This window comes from Mastomys coucha, unplaced genomic scaffold, assembly GCF_008632895.1.
Source record: "Mastomys coucha isolate ucsf_1 unplaced genomic scaffold, UCSF_Mcou_1 pScaffold20, whole genome shotgun sequence".
In the NCBI taxonomy this organism is placed as follows: Eukaryota; Metazoa; Chordata; class Mammalia; order Rodentia; family Muridae; genus Mastomys; species Mastomys coucha.
This window is the reverse complement of record NW_022196903.1, coordinates 24,394,587-24,416,632: the sequence shown is the minus strand read 5'-3', so window position 1 is coordinate 24,416,632 and position 22,046 is coordinate 24,394,587. Positions and strand designations below refer to the sequence as shown.

Genomic DNA, 22,046 nt, shown 5'->3' with positions numbered 1-22,046 from the left:
CAATGTGCCTGTTGGGCAGGCGCTTCAGCAGGCATGGCTCTTCGTTGCCTGAAGGAGCACGGATACTGGCTGTCAGCTGGCTGAGGTCACCCTCCGTGATCTTCAGCGACACGTCGGTGGAGGTACCCACATTAAGCTGTGACGTTCTCATTGAGTCATCACCTGGGAGACGTCAGATCAGGGTTGGGACAGATCAGGCTGTTGGCTCCAGACAGGCTCTAGCACCCCTGGTCAGCATTCACCTAACTACTAACATCCCTGTTCACCGTGCCTTTCTCAGTCCTGGGGAGGCTAAGTCTCCTTGAATCTTTATGTATTTAAACCTGAGTCACATGATGTGACAGAAGAAGACATCAGATACTCTCCCTCTACGGCTCTGATCACAGTGTTAATCTGTCTCTGAGTTTTTCTCAAGGTACCTTTTAAAGAGTAACTTGAAAACTGAAATATTAGTATTTTTTTTTCCTTTTTTGTTTGTTTTGTCTTTTGGTATTTTGAGATATGGTCTCTCTATGTAGGCTTCGCTGTCCCAGAGCTTGCTATGTAGACTCGGCTGGCCTCGAGCTGACAGAGATGATCACATCTTTTAAAGCATGGGATGGTGGGGTGTTCCTTGCCTGCTGTGGAGCACAGCATTCTTACATTTATCTCAAGATGTTCTCCTCCTGCCCAGCAGTCTCTGTCCAGACGTCCTGGGTGAACTGTCTTGAGCATGTATGTGGAAGGCTGCCCATGCCTGAATGTCTGCCTCACCTGTGATCTTGGCTGTGAAGGGGCTCCCTGGGATGTGCTTGTCGTCAAAGCGCACGATGATGCTGTAGTCTCCAGGCGCTGTGGGTAGGTAGGACACAGTACAGGTGCCATCCTTGTTGTCCTTGCAGGTGATCTCCGCCTTGGATGGGCCCTCCACAGCCAGTGACAGCCCCCCTGTAAAGGAAAGAGAGCTGAGATCAGAGGGTCTATCCTTGTGCATGCAACCTGGCAAGCCCCTTCCCCTCTATTGACAGCTCTCCTCACCTTCCCCAGCATCCTTGGTGACAATTGTGAAGGTGGCAGGCTTGTTGACCATGCCATGGCTCAGGCCTGGCCCGTAGGCACTGACATGGCGGCTGTTAATGGCGTCCACATAGAACTGCAGAGGGCTCCCTAGGTAGAGACAGATGGAGCTGGATCAGCATAGGGACTGGGGCTTCCTGCATCCATGTTGGCCCCCCAGCATCTTCAACAGCTTTGGATATTGAGCCCTGTGTCTCTGCCACATGGACTTGGCTCTTAGAAACCTATCACCATCAGGACACACACTTCCCCAGAACCTCCCTTGGTGTCTGTGCATGGTGGGTGTTTACATATGTATTTAAAGGAGGGCAGCAGGACCAACACGGGGTCAGCTCCTCTTGCTGTGGTCTCGCCGTGCTCCTAACTCACCAGGGATATGGTTGCCATCGTACTTGATCCCCATCTGGTGCAGGCCTTTCTCTGTCGGCGCGTATCTCACTGTGATGGTTCCGTCTTTGTTGTCAGTGATGTTGGGACGTGCTGTTTTACCAGAAGGCATCCGGACCTCCCCTGAGAGGCAGACACACACGTGAGACACTGGTTTCCCCCACCACATGTCCCTGCTGTCCCCGGGCCTGTTCTCAAGTGGCTCTGCTTTCCCCAGAGGCCAGACACTGGAAAGCAGCCTATTCAGGAATAGGAGGACAAATCCCAAACTAGGAGACAGAGGGCTTGAACCTGAGTTCCAGCTCTGCTCAACTTTGTCTCAACCTAATTTGTTTCCCTTCTCTGGGCCCCAGGGCTCATCCCTACACTTGATCTTAGCTGAAAGGCCAAGATGTATTCTCAGCAGAGTCTTATGCGTGGGGCACCCGTTACCTGTCAACTCCCCTTTCTGCACAGTGAAGGGGATGACCAAGTTGAAAGGCCTCAGCATGGATTCCAGAGGCTCCGCGGGCACCACGGGCTCCTCTGTGGCCTGCAGCGGGTGAGAGGAAGGAGTGTTGGTGAGAAGGCCAGGGAGTGTGGCCTGCCTCATGAAGTCAGAGAGAACAAAGAAAGAACAAGGTTAATAGTGAAACCCGAGTGGCAGAAGAGACGCGTCAGCTGCAGAAGAAGGGGCGCCATACCCAGATTTGGGCTCCCTCTGCCCATCCTAATGCCTGCCTACTCCCCAAGAGGCCCAACCATGGCCCAAGCCTGCAGAACAACAGAAGGAGGAATGAAGAAAGTGGGGAGAAGGATGGTGAGGCCTGTTGTGGGAAGCTCTAGTACCCAGTGTGTGGGGCAGGTGCCAGGCCGAAGAGGGGCATAGGGCTGGCGCAGCTGCAGGACTTCTGCGGGCTCCTCCACATGAGGCAGCGGGTCACAGGCCTGGGGAGCAAGGCACAGGGCACACAATGTGGGGGTGACCTAGGTCCCAGAACTGACTGAGGTCCTGGGTGGGTATCTCAGGTGTCCTATCCCTGTCCTGTAGGGCCACCTCTGTAGAAACAAGAGCTAGGGACAGTAGCCCAAAGGTCAGAGAACAGAGTGAGCTCCTTTAGAGAGGGATGGCACCTCCCAGGTCAAAGGCGGAAGTGCACTGCCTCCCTGCATGTTCAGAGAATGCAGGGATTGCAAAGGCTCAACCTAGAGTACTCTGGCTCCAGGATCCACTCATCAGACATGGGGACAAGTTCTCTGATTCCTTGAGGACAGCTCCTAGGAGCCCTTGCAGTTACTAAGAGGCGTACTCTGCATACCCCCCACCCTGTTCTCCAGCCCCACTCTGGCCATGACCTTACCAGCACATGGAAGGGGCTGTTGGGGATGTGTTCACCCCCAAAGCGGATGGTGATGACGTATTTGCCTGGCTCGGGCGCTGTGTAGTAGATGTCGAAGGTACCGTCATGGTTCTCAACCACATCCACATCGAGCTCTGCCCCGTCGGGCGTGGACACCGTACAGGTCACCTTCCCCTTGCCTGCTGCCTTGGCATCCACTGTAATCACAGTCTCCTCTCCAATCTGGATTCTGGGACCCAGGCAGGCACCTACCACATGAAAAAGCCAGATCAGGGGCTGTGGAGGCCATGACCAGCTCTCTCTTTTCCCGCCACTCCCACAGCCTCCAGCCACTAGCAAAGGTAGAAAAAGAAGATCACTCACCCAGTCCATGGCCTCCAATGGACACTGGAAATAGACAAGAAAGTTAGGCCATGAAGGTTCAAGATGAGCTAGTGGTGGGGGTGGATGGGGGTGGGGTGGCTGGGCTGGGCAGTGGGGATAGACTATTTGCCAGCATGGCCCCGGGACTGGGCTAGGAGACTGAATGCACTCTAAGGGAACTGGCTGGTGAGAAGGGGTTCAGAATTGGTACTCACCTGTAACAAGGCACTTGCTGGCATCCCCTGTAGGCAGGGCATGGATGCGGAAGGGGGAGTAAGGGATCTCATCGCCGCCGTACTTGATGGTGATGGTGTACCGACCACTCATGTCTGGCAGGTAGGACACAGTATATGTGCCATCCCCGTTGTCTCGGATGTTGGCCTTCTTGGGTTTACCCTCGGGATCCTAGAGGAGAAGGGGAAGTCAGGCCTGCCTATCCCCACAGAGCCTGGCTGGGCAGGGAGGAGGCTGTGCCTAGACTCACCAGGATCTGGACAGTGAGAAGCCCCTCCCCAGCATCACGAGCATCAATGGTGAACTCCACGGGCAGGCTGGCAGGGATGCCAGAGGCATTGAGGCCAGGGCCACTGGCCCGCACTTTGCTGGCATCATGGGCTGGAAGCACTTTGATCTTGAAAGGGCTTGAAAAACAGAAGGAATGGATAGTTGTCAGGGAGTTGGGGCTTGAGAATCGTGAGCCTTCCCACACATGGGCAGAAGGGGGGACTCTGCAGAGCGGCATGAGGGGCCATTTCCCAGGACCAGGCGACGTCTTGAGTCTTGGAGAAGGGTCACTGAAGGACTCATTGAACAGAGTGTTTTCTCCGGAAGGAAGATACTATTAATTGTTTAAAGAGTCTGTACGCTTTCTATGGCTCTTTTCCTTGATGCTTAGTCGGTCCTGAAGCTACTGGGGTGCTACTACCTTCAGGGCAGGGAACCTTAGAGTGTGGGAGGATGGGGCAGTCCCGGAAGGAGGTTTGGTCAGATAAGGGGGGGAACTCTGTCCAAGTCCTGGCCTTGAAGGTGGGGCCCCAGGAGAAGCTCTAGCTCAGCTTGGATTGTCCAAAGCTGGTCCTCACCTGCGTGGCACCTCCTGGTCAGCATACTTGACGGCTACGGTGTAGGGCCCATCAGTGGCAGGTGTGTAGTGGACAGTGTGGGTACCATCACCATTGTCACGCACCTCCACAGGCTCAGCCACACCTGGACAAAGGCAGAGAAGTGTCAACAGGGTCTCCTGGAACCTCGCCCCACTTCCCTCTTTCAGCTCAGACATTCCATACCTGTGGGGCCCAGCACGGCCACCTGCAGAGGGGCCCTGCCAGCTTGACTGCAGTCCACTGTGAAGGTCTGAGGTACCCGAGCCCTGACGCCGGTTCCTAGCCCTGGCCCTGAGCACTTCACCTTCCCAGGGTCTACCACATCCTTCACAGGAACTCGGAATGGGCTTCCTGGGAAGGTGAGAACAGAGGAGGGGGTTAGTCTCTGCCCACTGCCTGGCAAAAGCTGTCCTCCTGGGCTGAGGATCTACAGTGGAGCAGGCAATCTCCCTCCTGCTGAGAGGCCCGTAGAGGCAGGGTAATGTGAGAAAGCAGTTTGCAATTGCTTAGAAATAAAAAATAAGAGTAAGCAAATTTGACTGTAGAATGAGGCAGGGCAAACCTCACCTTCTTAGATTCAGCCTGGGAAGAAAGCCCTCCTAAATCTTTAAAATGTTAACAACGGAATATTTTTAAACACAGCTTACGTCTTTTGACATTGTAGTTGAAACAGGAAGAGGATATGCAGAATTAAATAAGAGAAAACAGTGTCTTGTTTTAGCAGACCACTTCCTACAATAACAGAAGACGTGACAGGCCCAGGCAGCCGGGCTATCCAACAGCAAATCTACTCAGTCTGTGTGACCAAAGTCTGCTGCAAGGGCCTCTGAGAATGAACTGCGGGGTTACCATATCCATCTCCTGCCCTGCTTCTTGCTCTCTGCAAATCTCCACATCCCCTTTCCCCATGACCTCAGCATCCCGTCATCTTCTTCCCAGAGCCCACCCCTCCCTCTTTGCCCACCTGGAATGGGCTGTCCCCCAAAGGTGATGTTGACATCGTAGTCCCCAGGGGTGAAGGGGACATACTCCACAGTGCAGCTTCCATCTTTGTTGTCCTTGCAGGACATCTTAGCTTCTGAGGGGCCCTCGATGGCTAGGCCAAGGCCTCCTGTGCCAGCACCCCTATAAAAGAACACTCCTGTTAGCTGTTCTAGAGCCAACGGAAGGGATGGAAGGGGTTGGGGGACAGGGAGGAGAAAAGGGGGTAGGCTGCTGGGGCCCAGTGCTGGGAGGGATGGGCTGTAATGGGCTGTCTGAGAACACGGAGGGGAATGATCCTTAGTCTCCTCTGACAGATGGGAAGGGCAAACAAGCAGAGATCAAGATGGACATGAACTTGGGTCAAGGTTAGGCAGAGAGAAGGTTACCTGGTTTCCACGGTGAAACGGTTGGATTTGTTGACCAAGCCACCCTCCAGGCCTGGCCCGAAGGCCCGGACTCGGGTGGGGTCACAGCCCTCAGTCACACCCACTCGGAAGGGGCTCTTGGGCACAGCCACTTCATCATATAGCACCTCCACCAAATGCACACCTGGAAGCCAGTCACAGAGTCAGCCCAGGAGCGCAGAACCCCGCTCCTTGCCCACCTGAGCACTCTGTGAGCCATTCCTTCTCCCTCCAATTCCTTACCCTCTTCATAGGCAGTGTACTGCACCCGATAGGTGCCATCCCCGTTGTCTGTCACATAGGTATCTGTCTTAGCACCCGAGGGGTTGAGGACACGAGCTGTCACGTGGTTGCCACCTGTAGCTGTTAGAGATCTTGCATCCACGGTAAATTCGGTAGTCACCTCCCGCAGGACACCTAGATCCAGAGAGCCATGCTCACTTAGCCTTCCTGCAGGACCCCTCTTCATCCCTTACTCCATAGCTGTTCCTTCAAGAAGAGCCAAGCCACCTCTCTGTGCCCTTGCGAGTCTCAGGCCTTTCCTCCTCCTCTGCCCTCTTCACTGTTTAAAGCTGTCCTCAGCCCCCATCAGCCTCTGCCGGGCTGAGGACTGTGTCTTACCTGCCTCTGCTTGGCTTAGTCCTAGCTGAGACTGGCTCTCTTGCAAGCAGCACATTCACATAACTATCCCCTGATTCTCGACAACCCCTAAGACACGGCTTGCCCGCTAGGCCCCTTGTACATCCTCAGCTTTCTTACGTCTGAGATGTCTTAAATTGAGTTCAAAGATCTCACCAGAACAGTGCCCAGGGGCAGATGCCATTTGTCACAAGAGCAGAGAATAACCTTCATGCCCTTTTGGAACCCCCTCGGTCCTCTTCTGGTGTAGTGAGCCCCTGAAACCTCCATCTGCCCACCCCCCAGCTCTCCTCCCTCCTTCCAGACCTAGCCCCATAACTCGACACACTGTGCTGCTCCTCTCTTACCATGTGGCTCCACACCAGGCCCAGAGACCTTGATGCCACTGGTATCAACTGCAGGCTGCACGTGGACACGGGTGGGGAACTTGGGTATGGGGTGGCCGCCATACTTGATGGTGATGGTGTAGGTGCCGGGGAAGGCGGGGCTGTAGGTGATGTGGTAGGTGCCATCCGCGTTGTTGTGGATCAGCACCTCAGCCTTGACACCAGCGTCTGACAGGATCTCGATGGTCAGCTCTGCCTCGCCCGCTTCCGAGCAGTCCACGGTGAAGGTGGCTGCCTCTCCAGCCTTGCCACGCTCCAGGCCTGGCCCACTGGCTCTCACCTTGCTTGGGTCGAACACAGGCTGGATGGTGGCCTTGAAGGGTGAGCCAGGGATGTGGGCTTCAGCAAACAGGATATTGATGGTGTACTCGCCTGGCTCCGTGGGCAGGTAGCTGACTGCACAAGATCCATCACCATTGTCTTGGCACTCGATCTTGGCTTCGCAGGGGCCCTCGACAGTCAGCCCCAGGCCTCCTGTGCCGGCCCCCTTGGTGTCAATGGAGAATGGTGCCGGGGTGCCTACAAGCCCACCCTTGAGACCAGGGCCATATGCGCAGACCTAGGAAGATGAACACATTTGCTAGTCCCCTGAGCTTGGTTTCGCCTAAGCTCCCAGCCTCTGTGGCTGCCACCTAGCTAAGCACCTTGAGCCGTAGCAGCTACTACATAGCAGAGTGGTTTCAGCTCCAGGAGAGGACGTTGAGGCGGAGATGAAGTAACAGTGAGATTCAAGCTCAGGTCAGATTCCACGGCCAGCTTTCAACAACTAAGCTGTCTCTAAAACAGGCCCTACGTAGAGGACGGCCCTGGATGTTCCAGGCACATCTGTCCTTCCGGTCTCTGACTTGAATGCATCCGTCTTTTCTATCAGCCCCCAACTCCTGATCCCACCAACCCCATATATTTTACCTTGGAGGGGTCAGGGGGCAGGACGCCTTCCACAGCAAAGGGGCTCCCAGGCACTGGGTGACCATCATAGGTAATGTCCACCTTGTATGGTCCCTCTTCAGGGGGCATGTAGCGGACAGCCTGGGCTTCTGCTCCACCCCCAGGCTCCAGCTTGCAGGGGATAGGCCGTCGGGAGGGTGAGGTCATCCGCACATCTAGCTGGCCCTGACCACCAGCCCCTCTGGTATTCACCGAGAATGCCTGTTCCTGTCCCACAGCTACCTCTGGATGGAGGGCAAGGGATACTGTAAGTAGGCTCCTGCGGCTCACCCAAACACCCCAAGACCCCAGGGTGGCTCTTCACTTACTGCTGTTAAGGCCTTGAACTTTGACTTTGCTGAGGTCCAGTGGGGGTGCCACATTCACCACAAAGGGGCTTTTGGGGACAGGGTCCCCACCGTAGGTCACTGTCACTGCCATGTTGCCCTATTGGGTAAAAGAGAAAGTCAGAATGGGGTGGTTTAGATACAATCTGGTAGCAACTCCTTGGACGCTGCAGTTCATCGACCTAGAGCAAGAGTGGGCAGGGGATAGGAAGTGGCCAAGGGCCTGAGAAGGCCGAGGAGGTTTTTTTTTCAGGTCCGATGCATCAGCAGCAGAGGGAAAGGCATGAGGGGATGAGACATACCTGCTGGACAGCAGTGTACTTGACAGTATATGAATAGTCATGGTTGTCAATGATTTCAAAGTCTCGCACGGCCTCGCCCTTGGCTGCCCCAGCAAAGTGCACGTCCAGCTTGGCCTTGCCAGCTCCCTTGGTCAGCACAGTAAAGTGAGTCGGCTTTCCAACTTCCACACCTGGAAGCCCCCACGAGAGATGGCAGTGAGAGCCTGGGGACCAATTATCCCCAACCCCAACTCCTACCAGCTCCATCCTTGTCCAGACAGCTACCTGTGCGGCTCAGCCCAGGGCCCTCAGCCTTGACCTTACTAGCGTCATGGGACGGGTCCACTTTGATGTGGAAGGGACTGGCAGGAATCTCCTGGATGTGGAAAAGGCTTAGTCAGGTTTCCCAGGGGACAGTATTGACCTAGATGCCATCCAGGTACCCAGTGAGGGTACATCACCATCACGTTGACTGAGACACATACAGAGGACTCACTCTACAGCCTCTATGTAATTGCTTTCGGCCTCAGAAACAACTCATTTCCAACAGCCTTCCCAGACCTTTAGCATGCAAGCCCACGGCTACCAACTGTAGGTGAGGGCTAACATACCTGGTTGGCAAACAGCACCATGATCGTGTAGTGGCCGGCCCCTGGCGGTGTGTACTTGACTGTGAAGGTGTCATTGTCATTCTTGATGATGTCAAAGTCTATGTCAGCTTCCACAGGCCCCACCACGCCAGGGGCACACTTGATGCCAATGCTCACATCACCTGAGGGGAGGAAGGGCCCAGCCTGTGTGTGAGGCTTAAGAGCTTCTCCCATTAGAGGCTCCTGGAACTGTGCCCAGGCAATGGGTTCTAGTGGATTCAAGCCCTTCCCAACCAGAACACGCCCCCGAGGGAGTGGCTCACCTTGTCCGGCTTCACTGCAGTCTACTGTGAAATAGGTGGGTTCGTTAGCTTTAAGGCCTGTCTTCTCTACTCCGGGGCCATATACCTTTACCCGCTCAGGATGGCTGCCTTCTCCCACATTCACCTGTGGGCAGGGGTTTTATGCTCAGGGAGTAGGCATGGCTCAAGGCTAACCCTTCCCAGTAACTCCCCAAGCCTAGCCTCAGCTGGACCAATCTTAGCCTCTTTGTGGGGCCCTTGAGGAAGGGAAACTCGCAGAGCATCCAGGACAGCCAAAATCTGCTGCATTGGGCCCGAATTCCTTGGGACTCCTGGTGGTAGTGTGCAAGGGGCAGCATTGGTGGACATACCCTGAAGGGGCTCTTGGGTACGTTGACACCTCCCCAGGAGACGATGATAGTATGCTTAATGGGCTTGGTAGGCACGTAGGAGCAGCGGAAGGTACCATCACCATTGGGGATCACCTTGATGTCGATGGGGCAGCCATCTGCATCCTGTGGGTACCAGAGGAGCAGAGAAGGTCACAGGTCTCCCAGTGCACCCTCTGCTGGATCAGGAAGACTCTGCACTTCTCTATTCCCAAACCAGTATCTACACACCCACTCCAAGGTCCAGCTACTGATGTCAGACCGTGGTGCTTCGGTGGCAGCCAAAAGACTTGGCATGAAGTCACCTGTGTGGCCTGCTTCCAACCTTATGTTTAGCTTATGTGTTAGTAGTCAGGGAGAGGTTAAATCAATGTTCCTAAAATTGACTAACAAGCTTTTTAAAGAACAACTGTCTCCTCGGAGCTTCAAGACCTTTAGGGGTCAGTGGACACTAATTTGTTAAACTGACTTGAAGCCAATGTCACATGGTAAAATCATCTTTCAATTTCAAATTATTGATTCAAACATGAATTTTTGAAAATGCTTTTAAGATTACCGTCTGTAAGAAAATATGGTTTTAATTTTCCACAGAAGTATGACAAACGTTAGACTCAATCCTGTCCTTCTGGGATACTACAACCTCCATTCTGGAGGCCCCTATGTGGGGTAGTAGGGCACAGTGGAGACAGCGGTGTCGCACCTGGGCATAGAGCTTCAAATCTCCCTTGCCAGCAGCACGGGCATCAATGGTGAACTCAGCAGGCCTGTCCACGATGCAGCCAGTGGGCTCCAGGCCAGGTCCAAAGGCTTTCACCTATGTTCCAAACAAGAGAGGGGGGCTGGGTTGGGGACAGGAGGAGGAATAGAGCACCTGAGCCCAGTCCAAATCGAGTGTGGGAGCTAAGACCCCACCTTGTCTGGGAAGCAGTCTGGTGGGGCTGGCTGGATGTGGGCAATGAAAGGTGAGTCCCGGATGTCCTCATCGTCACAGATGACATGCACAGCATACTCCCCAGGCTCCGTGGGCCAGTACCGCACGTCACAGGAGCCGTCGCCTTTGTCATCACATTCAATCTTGGCTTGCGAGGGCCCCTCGATGGAGAAGCCTGGAGAGAGGTGGGAAGGGTCAGAGACCATAAGGCACAGCCAGGCCTTTCAGGCAGGTCCCCCATGTTTCCTTCTGCTCCCAGCCCAGTTACCCCTATGTCCCCACTCTACGCTTATCCTGACAGCCTTCCCAGTCTCACTATCTTCCCCAGCCCCTCCTTGGCGATCAGTCCTTTGTCACATACCTCATGCCACCCAGCCACTTACCCAGAGTCCCCACTTCTGTGCCGATGGCTTCCACCACGAAGTCAGCTGACTTGCCCACTTGGCCAGTCTCCAACCCTGGACCCCATGCCCGCACTTTCTGGGCTCCAGCCTCTGGGCTCACCTGGACCTCAAAAGGACTAGGAATAAAGGAAAGAGCTGGCATCAGCGTCAGGAAGTGCCCCTGCCAGAGGCAGGCCTCTTCTCTTCCTTCAAATCTCCAGGAGCATCTTCCTTTCTTTGCAGCCATTGACCCAGACAGGGGGATGCAGACAGGGAGGAGGTGTTGTACTTACCTGCGGGGAATGGCATAGCCGCCCCAAGTGATGGTCACCACATACTTCCCAGGTACCACTGGGTAGTACTCGCACTCGAACACACCGTCTCCAGCCTCCCGCACTTTCACTGGCTCCTCTGTGCCCTCTGAGGGGATGAAGGTCACAGAGTAAAGGTCAGAGTCTGGGAGTCCCAGGTTTTTTGTCCCCTCAAAGAGTCCTTGGGACCTAGGCCCATCTGAGGAAGGTGCTACCAACGGGCAGAGCTGAAACTTATGGCAGGACCATGGGTTGTCCCTGAGCAAAGAGTCCAGTGCAGCACACAAGGTAGAGACAAGTAGCTCCAGTTTTCAGACTGGGAAACTGAGGCAGAGAGGAGAGTCCATGGGTCACCATGTCTCTGGAATCTCGGGGTGGAGCTGTGTGTCCTGGCTGTCATTGCCCTCAGATTGTCAAAACTACTGTCCAGTCCCCCAGCCCCGGGCCCGGGCACTCACTTGGACCTTTGACTGTGACCTTGAGCTCCCCGCTGCCAGCACCCTTGGTGAACACCTTGAAGTCAGCCACCTCTTTCACACGCACACCTTTAGGCTGCAGGCCTCGCCCAGAGGCTCTGCAGGCATTGGGATTACAGGCTAGGGAGAGGAAGAGACCGAAGGTTTGGGTGCTGAATGGCCCTGGACGAAGGCCAAGTTCCTGTCCCTGACCACCTTACTGTGCATGGATCTCCTGACCCCTCCCAGGCACTGGGCACAGCCTCATGCAACCCTGCCCCATGCTTTCTGTGTCCAGCACAGAACTGGGTCTGCTGGGAGCAATGCTGTGCGCTGGGCAGAGATCTGGCTGCAGACCCAGGTCAGAGCCTTTCCTTGGAGCCACTTAAGATAAAGATGTGGCAGATTCTGCACCTCGTGGGCTAAGAGACAAGGGGCACTCTCTATCCACACTTAAGGCTTTCCACTATAGCCCTAGGTTTTCTCAGCACCTCCATAGCTGCCTCACAAACTGTGGCATGCCACGAAACCCAGCACCGCCATGGAACAAGAGGTGTTCCATGTAGCATCAAGCCTTCTGCTGCGCACGGGGCAATGCATTGAAACCAGCCTGGTACAATACAGAAAACGGCATGGAGCTCACGGGGCTCACAGAACTGACAGTGACATATAACCCAGGCCTGCCAGAGAGCACGGGGCACGGCCAGTGGCGCAGAGCTCAGACGCTGCCACAGAATCCAGGCAGTGGTTCAGCAGCTGGGGCCAGGCACGGCACATGGGTAGATGGTGGGACAGAATCTAAAGTTTGTGACAGAGACCACAAGGCAGACAGCGAAACAAGACTAAACCTGCCAGAGAACACATACAACGGCTTGGCACTCCAGCCTGTCACAGAAGGCCACAGAACGGGAGCGATCCACACCGTGTGGGCATGCCACAAGCACGGGTGAGGCCAGCCAGCTAAGGCCATGCCTGGCCCCACCTCCACTGGCGAGTACTAACGTGGCGCCACTCTCTTGGCCTGGTGGACGATGGGTACAGAGGGGGTGGGCGGCGGCAAGGGCACTGAGTACAGGGAGAGAACCAGTTATGGGTAGGATCACCAACTGAGGGCCTCGCACACAGGTGAGAACATGCCAGGCGTGCTCCACCAGTGTGGCCCCGTGACACCTCTCCCAAACCTTCCAGGTGGCCTATATTCTGGTCTCTTTCCCTGTGGTCTCTGAACCCCCTCTTACCTATACCAGCCTCCTTGGGGTGGAGGGATGATAAAAGAGATCCCTCCAGAGCCCCAGTTGCCCCTGCCTGACTCAAGCCCACAGTTAGCTACCACCCCCACCTCCAGCCCTGTGGGTTAAGTGCTACATCAATCCTCAGACCTGAAGTTTGGTGGTGAGCTTTGGTGAGGTAAAAGCACCCTTACCTTCTGCCACGTGGACAGGGAAAGGGCTCCGGGTGATGGGTGCACCAGCAAAGGCCACATGCACGGTGTGTGGCCCCTCCATCACAGGCCTGTACATGCAGCGGAATGTGTTGTCACCCTTGTCCTCCAGGGCCACCTCGACTGTATCCCGCCGCCCCTGCGGGTCCACGATCACCACAGCGACATCACCAGTGCCAGCCCCTGCAAAGGACAAGGCTGTCAGTAGCACACTCTGGACACACACATCTGATCAGGCTCCCTCATCCTGGAACCACCCTACCACCATCACCTAGGATCTGGCTCAGCCCCACACTCATACACTGTCAGAGGCTCCCACTCAACCCATCCTGGGCTAACATTTACCGGCAGTATAGATGTCAAAGTAGGTGGGTTTGTTGGCCACATTACCCACAGGTTCCAGACCAGGGCCACGGGCTGATACCTTGTTGGCATCCCCGAGAGCCATGCCCACATTCACCTCAAAGGGACTACGCTCGATGTTCTGGCCAGCAAAGAGCACGGTCACCTGGGACGGGAGTGGGAGAGGGGGACAAAGGTTAACTTCTAGGGGAGACTAGTTCTGAGGGAGTAGAGAGGCAAAGTGAGGGTGCCAGGTGGACAATGGCAGTGGGGGTGAGCTGAGAGGGACAGCGGTGAAGGCAACAGTCGTGAGTAGCCAGGAGTGCCTCTGAGGAGATACCTTGTGTAACCCAGCAACCTTGGGCACATAGGAGACGGCATATGTGCGGTCCTTGTCATTGTTGGGAACCACTTTGGCCTGTTGGGAAGGAAAAAGGTTGAAGATCACACAGTTGTAACCCTGACTGATCCTAGGACTCCTCTGTCCCATCCCCTACTGTTCCCTTCACCTCCAGCGCTCCACTGTACCTCTTCAGTGTGTCCCTCGGGGTCCTCAATGTAGACCAGCACCTCCCCCACACCAGCATCTACTGTCTGCACAGTGAAGTGGGCAGGCTGCAGCACAGTGTTGCCCTGGGGCTCAATGCCTGCGGACAGAAGCAGAGTCCAGATCACTCAAAGGTCCTCTACCTGCCCAGATGCCTCCCTCGGGAAGGCTCTTAGGACTTCACACATACCGGGCCCATAGGCAATGGCTTTCTTGGGATTCAGCTGTTTAGATCGAACAGGGGCACCGGGTTTGAGCTTGGCCTTAGGAAACTGGGACAGGTAGGTCATGACGGAGTGCTCATCCACGTTGGGATCCACGATCTCTTCAGGGGCAATCACCTGCCGTAGGAAGAAAGGATGGTTGTGCATTGCCCTCCCAGTTCCTACCTGCTTCCTTGCCAGGTATCTACACAGTTCTTACCTCTCCATTTTCCTTCCCACCCACTCCCCCATGCCCTACTATGCCATCTGCCAGTGTACCTGGGGCACACCGAGCCAGTCATCAGCTTGCTGCATGGCCTCTCTGGCATTCTGCACAGGTTGGTTGGGGTCCCAGGCTTCCCAGTCAGGGCAGAGACCTAGAGAGAGGGTGGGAGAACAAACAGTAAGCCATGGAGCTAGCACAGAGTCTTTGTTCGGCCAATAATCCGAGAGGCCATGGCTTCACATCCTTTCTGGTCAGCTCTAGGACCTTCCCCAGTCAGTTTCCCACTATCCTCTGACATTGCAGCCAATCACCATGTCAAGGCACAGCAGTCCTTGCTAGTAGCATCAACAATGAGGCCTTTCTCCTGTCCCCACCCCTGATGATGCAGCCTGGCACCAGCCCTACCAGCCAGCATCCTGCTTAACCCAAGGCCTAGCAGAGACCCCGAGCCCCATAATCCAACAAAGGACCCCCACATACATGTCAAGCTGCCTTAGGGTAGACAGAAGGTGAGGGCTCTGTCTCCCAACTCCATGATGCATCTTCACAGGTGCCCAGAAATCCCAACCACTCTAAGCTACTCCACACTAGCCTTAGGGATAACTCTCTCTCCCTTCTTAACTGCCTGTTGGGGAAACTGAGGCATCAAATAAAGCAGCATTGAAGCAGGAAGATGGGTTCCTCTGTATGGACATTGAGTGTCTAGCCTCCTGGCAGATAGGAGGCTGACAGAACCCCAGATCGCCTGTGAAGGGCTGGTTGTAGGGTCAGGGGCAGCTTGGTTCAAGACAGAGATAGAAGGTTTGATAACAGTGATGAGGAAGGGGCCCGCTCACAGGCTGGAATCCATGACTGGCTGGAACAGCTGAGCTCACTGCTGGCAGCCACGCCAGCTTTGGGCAATGGCTCAGCAGCTGGGAATGCTTCCCAGGCTGCATGCCCCCGCCTCCCCATCCCTGCTCCCCAGCTGACCCCAGGGCGGGGGAGGATTCCCCCAAGGGGCTGAAGCTCCTCTGGCCAACTGCCCCCACTGTAGATGACAGTCAGGAAGGAGTTGGACCTTAGGTGGGGCTCTGGCCTGTGCTGTTCAGTCCTCTAAGGGTTCTGACCTGTTCAGGTCTAATCAGGCTGGCCCAGAAGGACAGGCCAGAGCCACCTGTCACTGGACAACACAATGACACCATCCTGGCCCTCAAACTTTTCTCAAAGCCATCCCAAGGATTGTACAAAGAGTCGTTTCTGTATATAACTAAGGAGTTCTTGCTGTAAGTCCCACCTATTTCATTTCTTTCCACTAGAGTAAAGGAATGGTGTCCAGGTGAGGAAATAAGCCCCGGCCTCTGAGGTGACTTCTGGAGTGTGTTTTTGGACAAATCCCTATCCCTCTCTGGACTTCTAGGCTTGCCTATAAAATGACTGGTTGGAAACCTTCTCTTGCTTCTAGTGAATCTAGCCCAGCAACCAGGAGCAGCTTGATCCCAGCAACTTCTGGAAGAGGCTCAAACCCCACAGCGATCCTGATCCATAAGGCCCTGGGGTGGGCATCAAGACAAGTATGAATCTCGTTCAGTATCTACAGATTCTCTCCCGGTCTCCTATAGGGCTAAGTTCTGCGGTGTGTCCACTGGCCTACTCACCCGGGGCACAGTTGTCAACCAGGGCACCCAGAGCCTTGCCGTCCTGCCAGTCTCTGTTAAAGTTGGTAATGGGCAGCTGGGGCACTTTGTTTTGGATCCAGCCGAGCAGACGCTGCTTGGGTGTCTGTTTGCGGGCATCCTCATCATCTTCATCCTCCCACATGGGCATGGAGATGGAGTAGTGAAGGATCAGTGTCCAGATCAGGCCCAGGATCAGCTTCAGGTTCCCATCCACGATAGCCTTGCTGTCTGCAGAGAGAGGGGAACAAGCCTGCTCAGAAGGGCACCACGAGGTGGTACCCTCTCTCACCCACATTGCCCCTGGAACAGCTGTTTGAGCCATAGGGTTAGATTCCTCCTCTCTCTGGGACCTATTTTCTCTGCCTACCAAAGTCTTTTGCTTACTCCCATGGCCAGATATGAGGTCTCATCTTCAGAAACAGGCTGCTTCCTTCCCTCTTTGGTACCCCTTCCTCTACCCTAAGCTCCTCCAGCACTGGGGTCTTCCTCCCATCTAAGCAAGTGTCCTTCTGAAATGGCCTCTTAGGGCCAGACAGTGATTCTGTTTTGAGTTGGGGTCTTATGTAGCCTAAACTGTAGCTCTGAATTCCTGATCCTCCGGCCTCTGCTTCCTGAGTCCTGATATTATAGGTATAAGTGCTCCATCTGTTTATGTAGCACTGGGGTCAAACTCAGGGCCTTGTGCATTTCAGGTAAGCACTCTATCAACGAAGCCACATCCAGGGCTTCTTGTTTTATTTTAGCTGTTTGTGTTTATAGCACAGGCTGAACATATTAAAGAAGATAATCTGATAAGCTTTGACAATAGGGCATACCTACAAAACTATTGGCATGAAATAAGTATAACCATCACTCCTCAAATGTTCTCATATATACACTTCTGTGGTCCTCTCTCCCGCCTGTCATACCCTTCTGTGGTCCTCTCTTCTGCCTGTCATGCCTTCTATGGTCCTCTCTCCTGCCTGTCACACCCTTCTGTGGTCCTCTCTCCTGCCTGTCATACCCTTCTGTGGTCCTCTCTCCTGCCTGTCATGCCTGCTGTGGTCCTCTCTCCTGCCTGTCATGCCCCCACATTCCCAGGCAACAAATCATCTGCTTTCTGTTTGCATTTTGTCATTTTACATAAGATCAATTGATAAATTCTTCTTTTAGCTTCCTCCATTCTTGACCTTGAATGTGTGTATATGTGTGTGTGCCCAAGAGTGTACCACACATCGATCAATGTCAGGTATCTTTCCTAATCACTCTTCGCCTTTTTTTTTTGACAGGGTCTCTCACTGAACTTACCAATTTGGCCAGACTTGCTGGCTGGGCATCCCCAGGTATCTTCTACCTCCACCTCCCAGTATTGGGACCGGCTTTTTACATGGGTGTTTGGGATCTGATCTCAGGCCCCCAGGCTTGCATGGCAAGTACTTTACCAACTCAGCCATCTCCCCTGGATTTTATGTTTTTATGGTGGGGCTCAAACTTTACAGTGTCTCAGTAAAAGTGGATGACTACTTTGAAAGCTTAAGTTAAAGTTGAATAGGACCAGATCAATCCTGCCTACTCTCTGCCCTGAAAGCTAAAAGGCCATCTGAAACACACAGGGTCTGGGAGGAGAGGAGGTGTACACAGTATCTGCTCTGATAAAACTAGGAAGTTGCGTTGCCTCATGCTGAGGGTCAATGGCATCTTCCAGGAGGGAGGGGAAATACCGCACATGTGGACTCAATTCTCAGGGATACTTTGGACCACAACTGGTAGACTATAGATTTTGGAATCCGGCATATTTGTATAGTGTAATGGAGGTCTGAAATCTACTGACTTCCCTGAGCCCTGCGTGTAGGCTAGAAAGTGATCGGAGGCTCTGTCTTGTTTACTGATGTTTCCTGAGAGACAGAGATGGTGAGATTGGAGGCAGCCTATTACGAATTGTTTTCTGTTCTCCTTTCCTCAGGTCAGAGGGCCTGGGGAGCCTCTGTCATCCACCGCTCCACCCCCACCTGCCCCCAGGACTGAGGAATCCACGTCCCCCGGGCTTCCCTACCACTGATTCATCCTTCCTTCCCCAGCGGCCCTGCAGCCCGCCCCTTCCCCCTGGGTTCACTGCAGCACAATGGTTTGGCAGCTCTCAGATTCCATGACACACCACCTCCTGGTGCTTTCGCTCTCTCAAACATGGGCTCACAACACTTTCACACAGTCTGGACACCCGGGGAACCCCTCAGCTTCTTTCACAGCTGCCTAAGCCCAAGCCAGGCTCACAGGCTCCTGAAGGCTTCTTCCAAAACTGGAGCCAGACCTCTGGGAGGGAGACCTTGAAGCTGCAGTGTTGGGAGGGGATGGAGCTGGGGGCGGGAGGTGTCATTCATAGTTGCTGGAGAGAGAGGTTTCTCCTTAGCAACTGGCCTTGGGCCAGACAGCAAGTGGTCCCCTGGTTAGGACAGAAGGGGGTTGGGTAGCAGGCCCAGAACTACACCCTGGAAGCTGTGACCTTTCTCTCCTTCCACCCTCTCAGGAGGCCAGGCAGGGGAGAGGGTGGTGGAGCACAGCATCCCGTCAAGAGTCTGCTTTCTCTGCTGGCCTGGGGATCACCCCCAAGGGGTAGGAGGAGCCAGACAGCTAGTTTGTGACCCCCACTCCTTGCTTAGAATAGAGGGGAGGAGATAGGGCTAGCCAAGGGAGGGGCTGGGACAGCTGCTGTCCCCTCCAGCCCCTCCCTCAGCTATTGGCTCTAAGAGAAGGAATAGCAACTGGAGAACAGCTGTGGGGCAGAGCTGCCTCATAGGCCTCTTTGTTTGGAGGGGCTGAGAGGGTGTGTGTGTGTGGGGGGGCTTGCATCCAGCGCTGGGGGGTAAGAGGGTTCCCGAGCTCCTTCAACCCAAGCCAGGCCTAGAGTTCTTCCAGGTGTCAGCAGCAACCTTTCCAGGCCCCAACTTTCCTTCTAGTGAGAAGTGGGGAGTCTCTGAGTACCCCACCCTCAGGTACCCAGACGTTCATTCAGGGTTAGTCCGGAGACAGTATCTGGTGGGAGATCCCTTCCCACTTCTAGATAGGATGGGGAGCCAGAGTAAGTCGGACAATCCCTCCTTGGGACACTCCCTGTCTATCGCCTGGGGACCTCTGGCTGGTGTTTGTGCCCCTTCCCTCCAGCCTCAGCCCCAGCCCCAGCTCAGTTGCTGAATTGCTGACAGCTTATCTCATCTACTCGGGGAGAGCCACTTGGCCCAAACAGGGCCTAATTCCCCTTCCTCTCAGCGGGAACCTTGGAGCTTCCCTCCCGCCCCCAAACCAGCGCTGGCTTCTTCCCCCCTTTACTCTGAGCCGGCCCCTTTGCAGCAGAGCCAAGGGGGCTGGAGCCAGGCACCACCATGGGGGGAGGGGAGAGGTGCACAGGGGAAGGATGAGGCCTGGAGAGGGGCCCACCGCCCCCGCAGCCAGCAGGGAAGGGAGGCTGAGCCATTTCCTATAATGTCTTACAGAGGCTACAGGCTTTCCCCTGGAGACCCCACCTGGGACAGTCAGATCCCAGGGTGAAGGGAGGTGTAGGTGGGAGCAGCCCCAGGGCTGGCTTATCTTGATTGAGCCCCTTGGCTCCATACTCAACCAATACTCTCCTAATTTTTAGCTCTGCAACACACACACCAACACACACACACACACACACACACACACACAGACACACACATACTCTCTCTCTCCAGGGCCCCCTCCCCCACCCCTTGTCCTCAGGCTTGTCCTTCTGGAAAGCTCAGAGACATCTGCTGTGTCACGGAGACAGGGCTATTTCCAGGCCAGGGCAGGAGGGTGGGGTGTGTGTGTGTGTGAGTGTGTGTGTGTGTGTGTGTGTGTGTGTAGGGGGGTGGTTAGTACTGGGACTAGAAAAGGTAAGGCCCAAGAAGAAGCCTGAACAGGGCAAAGGGCCCCACACTGATCTCAGCTGCTAATTCCGGAGGCCTGGAAATGGCCCTGAGGTAGACTAGGGAGGGGACACACATCTAGTTAAATGGTGAAGTCTCAGCGGGCAGCGTGTAGTGGTAGACATCACCTGGCACCATATACAGTTCCCTTCCAGGGTCTGGGGTGAACACTCCCAGGGGGTCCTTCTAGTACATCCCAGAAGGGCTCTAAGAGTTCACCCAAGGTGCAAACCGGAAACCTTGGTCCTATCGGGGCAGGACTGTGAGGAGCGAGGCAGATTTTTGCCACTAAAAACCCACCCTGGGCTTCTGGACTCCCAGGACTAGCGTGTCTCCCCACCCCCACTCAGAACTGACACACCTTCCAAATGTGGTTACGTTCAATGACTTCCTCTCTTTCTCAGCCTTCCCCTCCCTCTAGGGCAGCTTGACCCTTAGCCGCAGCCAATCCCAGGCCAGGCGGTGGGTTGGAACAGGGCATGGACAGGCAGGAGTCCCCCTCCCAGATGACTGAAGCAACCAGGGCAATCAGGGGTTAAAGCTCCCAGGACGTTGCTTAGTGCCTTTTTAGGTTTGCCCTAGTCCGGCCAGATCCCAGATGGGGAGCATATGCCTGCCAACCGCTTCGGGGGAGCTTCGGACCCCTAGTCTCCCTGGCCTCAGGGCCCTGAGATCCCAGAGATGATTGGGACCTGTCTTAAGATGATTGGGGATGGGAAGCCATATGCTTTCTTGTGGGTGGCGGGATACGCCCCCAAGGACTTAACACTGGGCACCAGCTCTGTCCTCGCAAGCATGTGCAAGCAAGGGTTGCCCGGTGGAAGGAAAAGGGGACACTGAGCAGGTCCGTAGGAGTGTGTGTAGGGAGGCTGAAGCTAAGATGTTCGGACAACTTCGGAAGGAGACTTCTCAGGGGTGCCACCTGTCCCTAGAGGGTATCCTGGGCTCCAGCCTGTCCTGGCAAGGGAGAAATCAGCGTCCTCTCGTGGCAAGGGAACCACTCTCTGTTCTGGATCTCAGTACCCGCACCTATGTGCCCTGTTCCTACCCCCGCCGTGGCCGTTCCCTGTGACCCGCACTGACCGATGGACACGAGCTTGATGTGTTCGCGCTCCAGGAACTCCAGGGCCACAGACACATTTTCCAACTTCATCTGGCGGAAGTTGGGGCGCGGGTGGAACTTGCGGTACATGCGCTTCTGGCTGAGCACTTCGAGCAGCGCGATGAGGCGCAGCCCGTCGCTGAGGTCTCGCTGCAGGTCGGTCAGGCGCTTGCCCACACACTTGAGATGCTCGTTGCACCACCGCGTGAATGTGTTCTGCTGGATCTTCTTCCACGGCGCGTCCTCCGCTAGGTCCTTCTCGGTGGACGGCATCTCGTCCGCCTCGTCAACCAGGCCGAGGCCGGAGGCATCTGAGTAGTTGCTGTTGTTCATCATGGTGGCGCGGCGGGGGCCCGGGGGTGGGGAGCGTGGCCTGGGGATCGGGCTGCGAATGCTGTCGGGGCGCTGTCGGGAGGGACGCGGCGACACTGAGCTCTTGGAGACTTCTCTAGCGCTCTGGGCGGCGGGGCTCGCGGGCCTCCTGGGCTGAGCTGCTGGGCTGTCCGGCTCGGGCTCTCTCTCCCTCCCGGGGCGGAGCGGTGCTCGGGAAGTGCGGGCCGGGCCGGGGCAGGGGGTTTAAGAAGCCCCCGGGCTACCGACCCCCCCGCCGCGCCCGCAGCCCCGGGGTCCACGTCAGAGCGCCGGCCTCCCAGGAATGCCGCCCGGCCCCGCGGGTGGGGGCCGCGCTGAGCCCCAGGGCCCCGCCTCCGCCCGCCCCTCCTCCACGCAGTCCGCCGCAGGAGTGGGATGGGGTGGGGGCGCTGGCCCCGAGCTTCCCCACGCACGCTGCACACCCCAAGTCTAGTCTCAGCCATTTAGGGGTGAAGTATGCTCCTTCCACACACCCAGACTGGGTTTGAGAAAGTAATGGGGGAAACTGAGGCAGTGGTTAGGGCTAGACAAACTGATCTGGTGTTGACAGAATTTTCTAGAGTTGGTGACAAGGCTGTTGACACAGCCTAGGAAGCCTGGCTTCTAGCCTGGTTGTATTGTCCACCTGTGAAGAACTCAGAAAGGAAATTTTGTGTGTGTGTGTGTGTGTGT

General features: G+C 55.4%; 1 protein-coding gene across 4 annotated transcripts in view; it reads right to left on the bottom strand.

Moving 5' to 3' along the window:
* The window catches only part of Flnc (filamin C), a 28,147-nt gene extending 6,475 nt beyond the window's left edge, over positions 1 to 21,672 (bottom strand). Inside the window, exons 1-37 of one of the 4 annotated variants that reach the window (XM_031381359.1) lie at positions 20,984 to 21,672; positions 15,975 to 16,223; positions 14,391 to 14,488; positions 14,099 to 14,249; positions 13,890 to 14,008; positions 13,702 to 13,779; positions 13,365 to 13,527; positions 13,002 to 13,202; positions 12,581 to 12,643; positions 11,582 to 11,719; positions 11,106 to 11,232; positions 10,813 to 10,949; positions 10,411 to 10,604; positions 10,199 to 10,312; positions 9,481 to 9,624; positions 9,131 to 9,254; positions 8,829 to 8,989; positions 8,503 to 8,593; positions 8,239 to 8,408; positions 7,919 to 8,036; positions 7,572 to 7,834; positions 6,624 to 7,221; positions 5,881 to 6,054; positions 5,620 to 5,782; positions 5,214 to 5,374; positions 4,433 to 4,600; positions 4,229 to 4,352; positions 3,631 to 3,787; positions 3,362 to 3,551; positions 3,147 to 3,170; positions 2,784 to 3,031; positions 2,272 to 2,370; positions 1,876 to 1,975; positions 1,426 to 1,566; positions 1,018 to 1,146; positions 754 to 927; positions 1 to 162 (exon numbers count right to left, since the gene is read on the bottom strand). In XM_031381359.1, coding sequence (XP_031237219.1) covers positions 1 to 162; positions 754 to 927; positions 1,018 to 1,146; positions 1,426 to 1,566; positions 1,876 to 1,975; positions 2,272 to 2,370; positions 2,784 to 3,031; positions 3,147 to 3,170; positions 3,362 to 3,551; positions 3,631 to 3,787; positions 4,229 to 4,352; positions 4,433 to 4,600; positions 5,214 to 5,374; positions 5,620 to 5,782; positions 5,881 to 6,054; positions 6,624 to 7,221; positions 7,572 to 7,834; positions 7,919 to 8,036; positions 8,239 to 8,408; positions 8,503 to 8,593; positions 8,829 to 8,989; positions 9,131 to 9,254; positions 9,481 to 9,624; positions 10,199 to 10,312; positions 10,411 to 10,604; positions 10,813 to 10,949; positions 11,106 to 11,232; positions 11,582 to 11,719; positions 12,581 to 12,643; positions 13,002 to 13,202; positions 13,365 to 13,527; positions 13,702 to 13,779; positions 13,890 to 14,008; positions 14,099 to 14,249; positions 14,391 to 14,488; positions 15,975 to 16,223; positions 20,984 to 21,338 — 6,070 coding nt within the window. In that variant the 5' untranslated portion in view covers positions 21,339 to 21,672. The remainder of the gene's footprint in view (positions 163 to 753; positions 928 to 1,017; positions 1,147 to 1,425; positions 1,567 to 1,875; positions 1,976 to 2,271; positions 2,371 to 2,783; positions 3,032 to 3,146; positions 3,171 to 3,361; positions 3,552 to 3,630; positions 3,788 to 4,228; positions 4,353 to 4,432; positions 4,601 to 5,213; positions 5,375 to 5,619; positions 5,783 to 5,880; positions 6,055 to 6,623; positions 7,222 to 7,571; positions 7,835 to 7,918; positions 8,037 to 8,238; positions 8,409 to 8,502; positions 8,594 to 8,828; positions 8,990 to 9,130; positions 9,255 to 9,480; positions 9,625 to 10,198; positions 10,313 to 10,410; positions 10,605 to 10,812; positions 10,950 to 11,105; positions 11,233 to 11,581; positions 11,720 to 12,580; positions 12,644 to 13,001; positions 13,203 to 13,364; positions 13,528 to 13,701; positions 13,780 to 13,889; positions 14,009 to 14,098; positions 14,250 to 14,390; positions 14,489 to 15,974; positions 16,224 to 20,983) is intronic. The other 3 variants (XM_031381361.1, XM_031381360.1, XM_031381363.1) reach the window with 3 other exon arrangements.
* Positions 21,673 to 22,046: the final 374 nt, after the last annotated feature.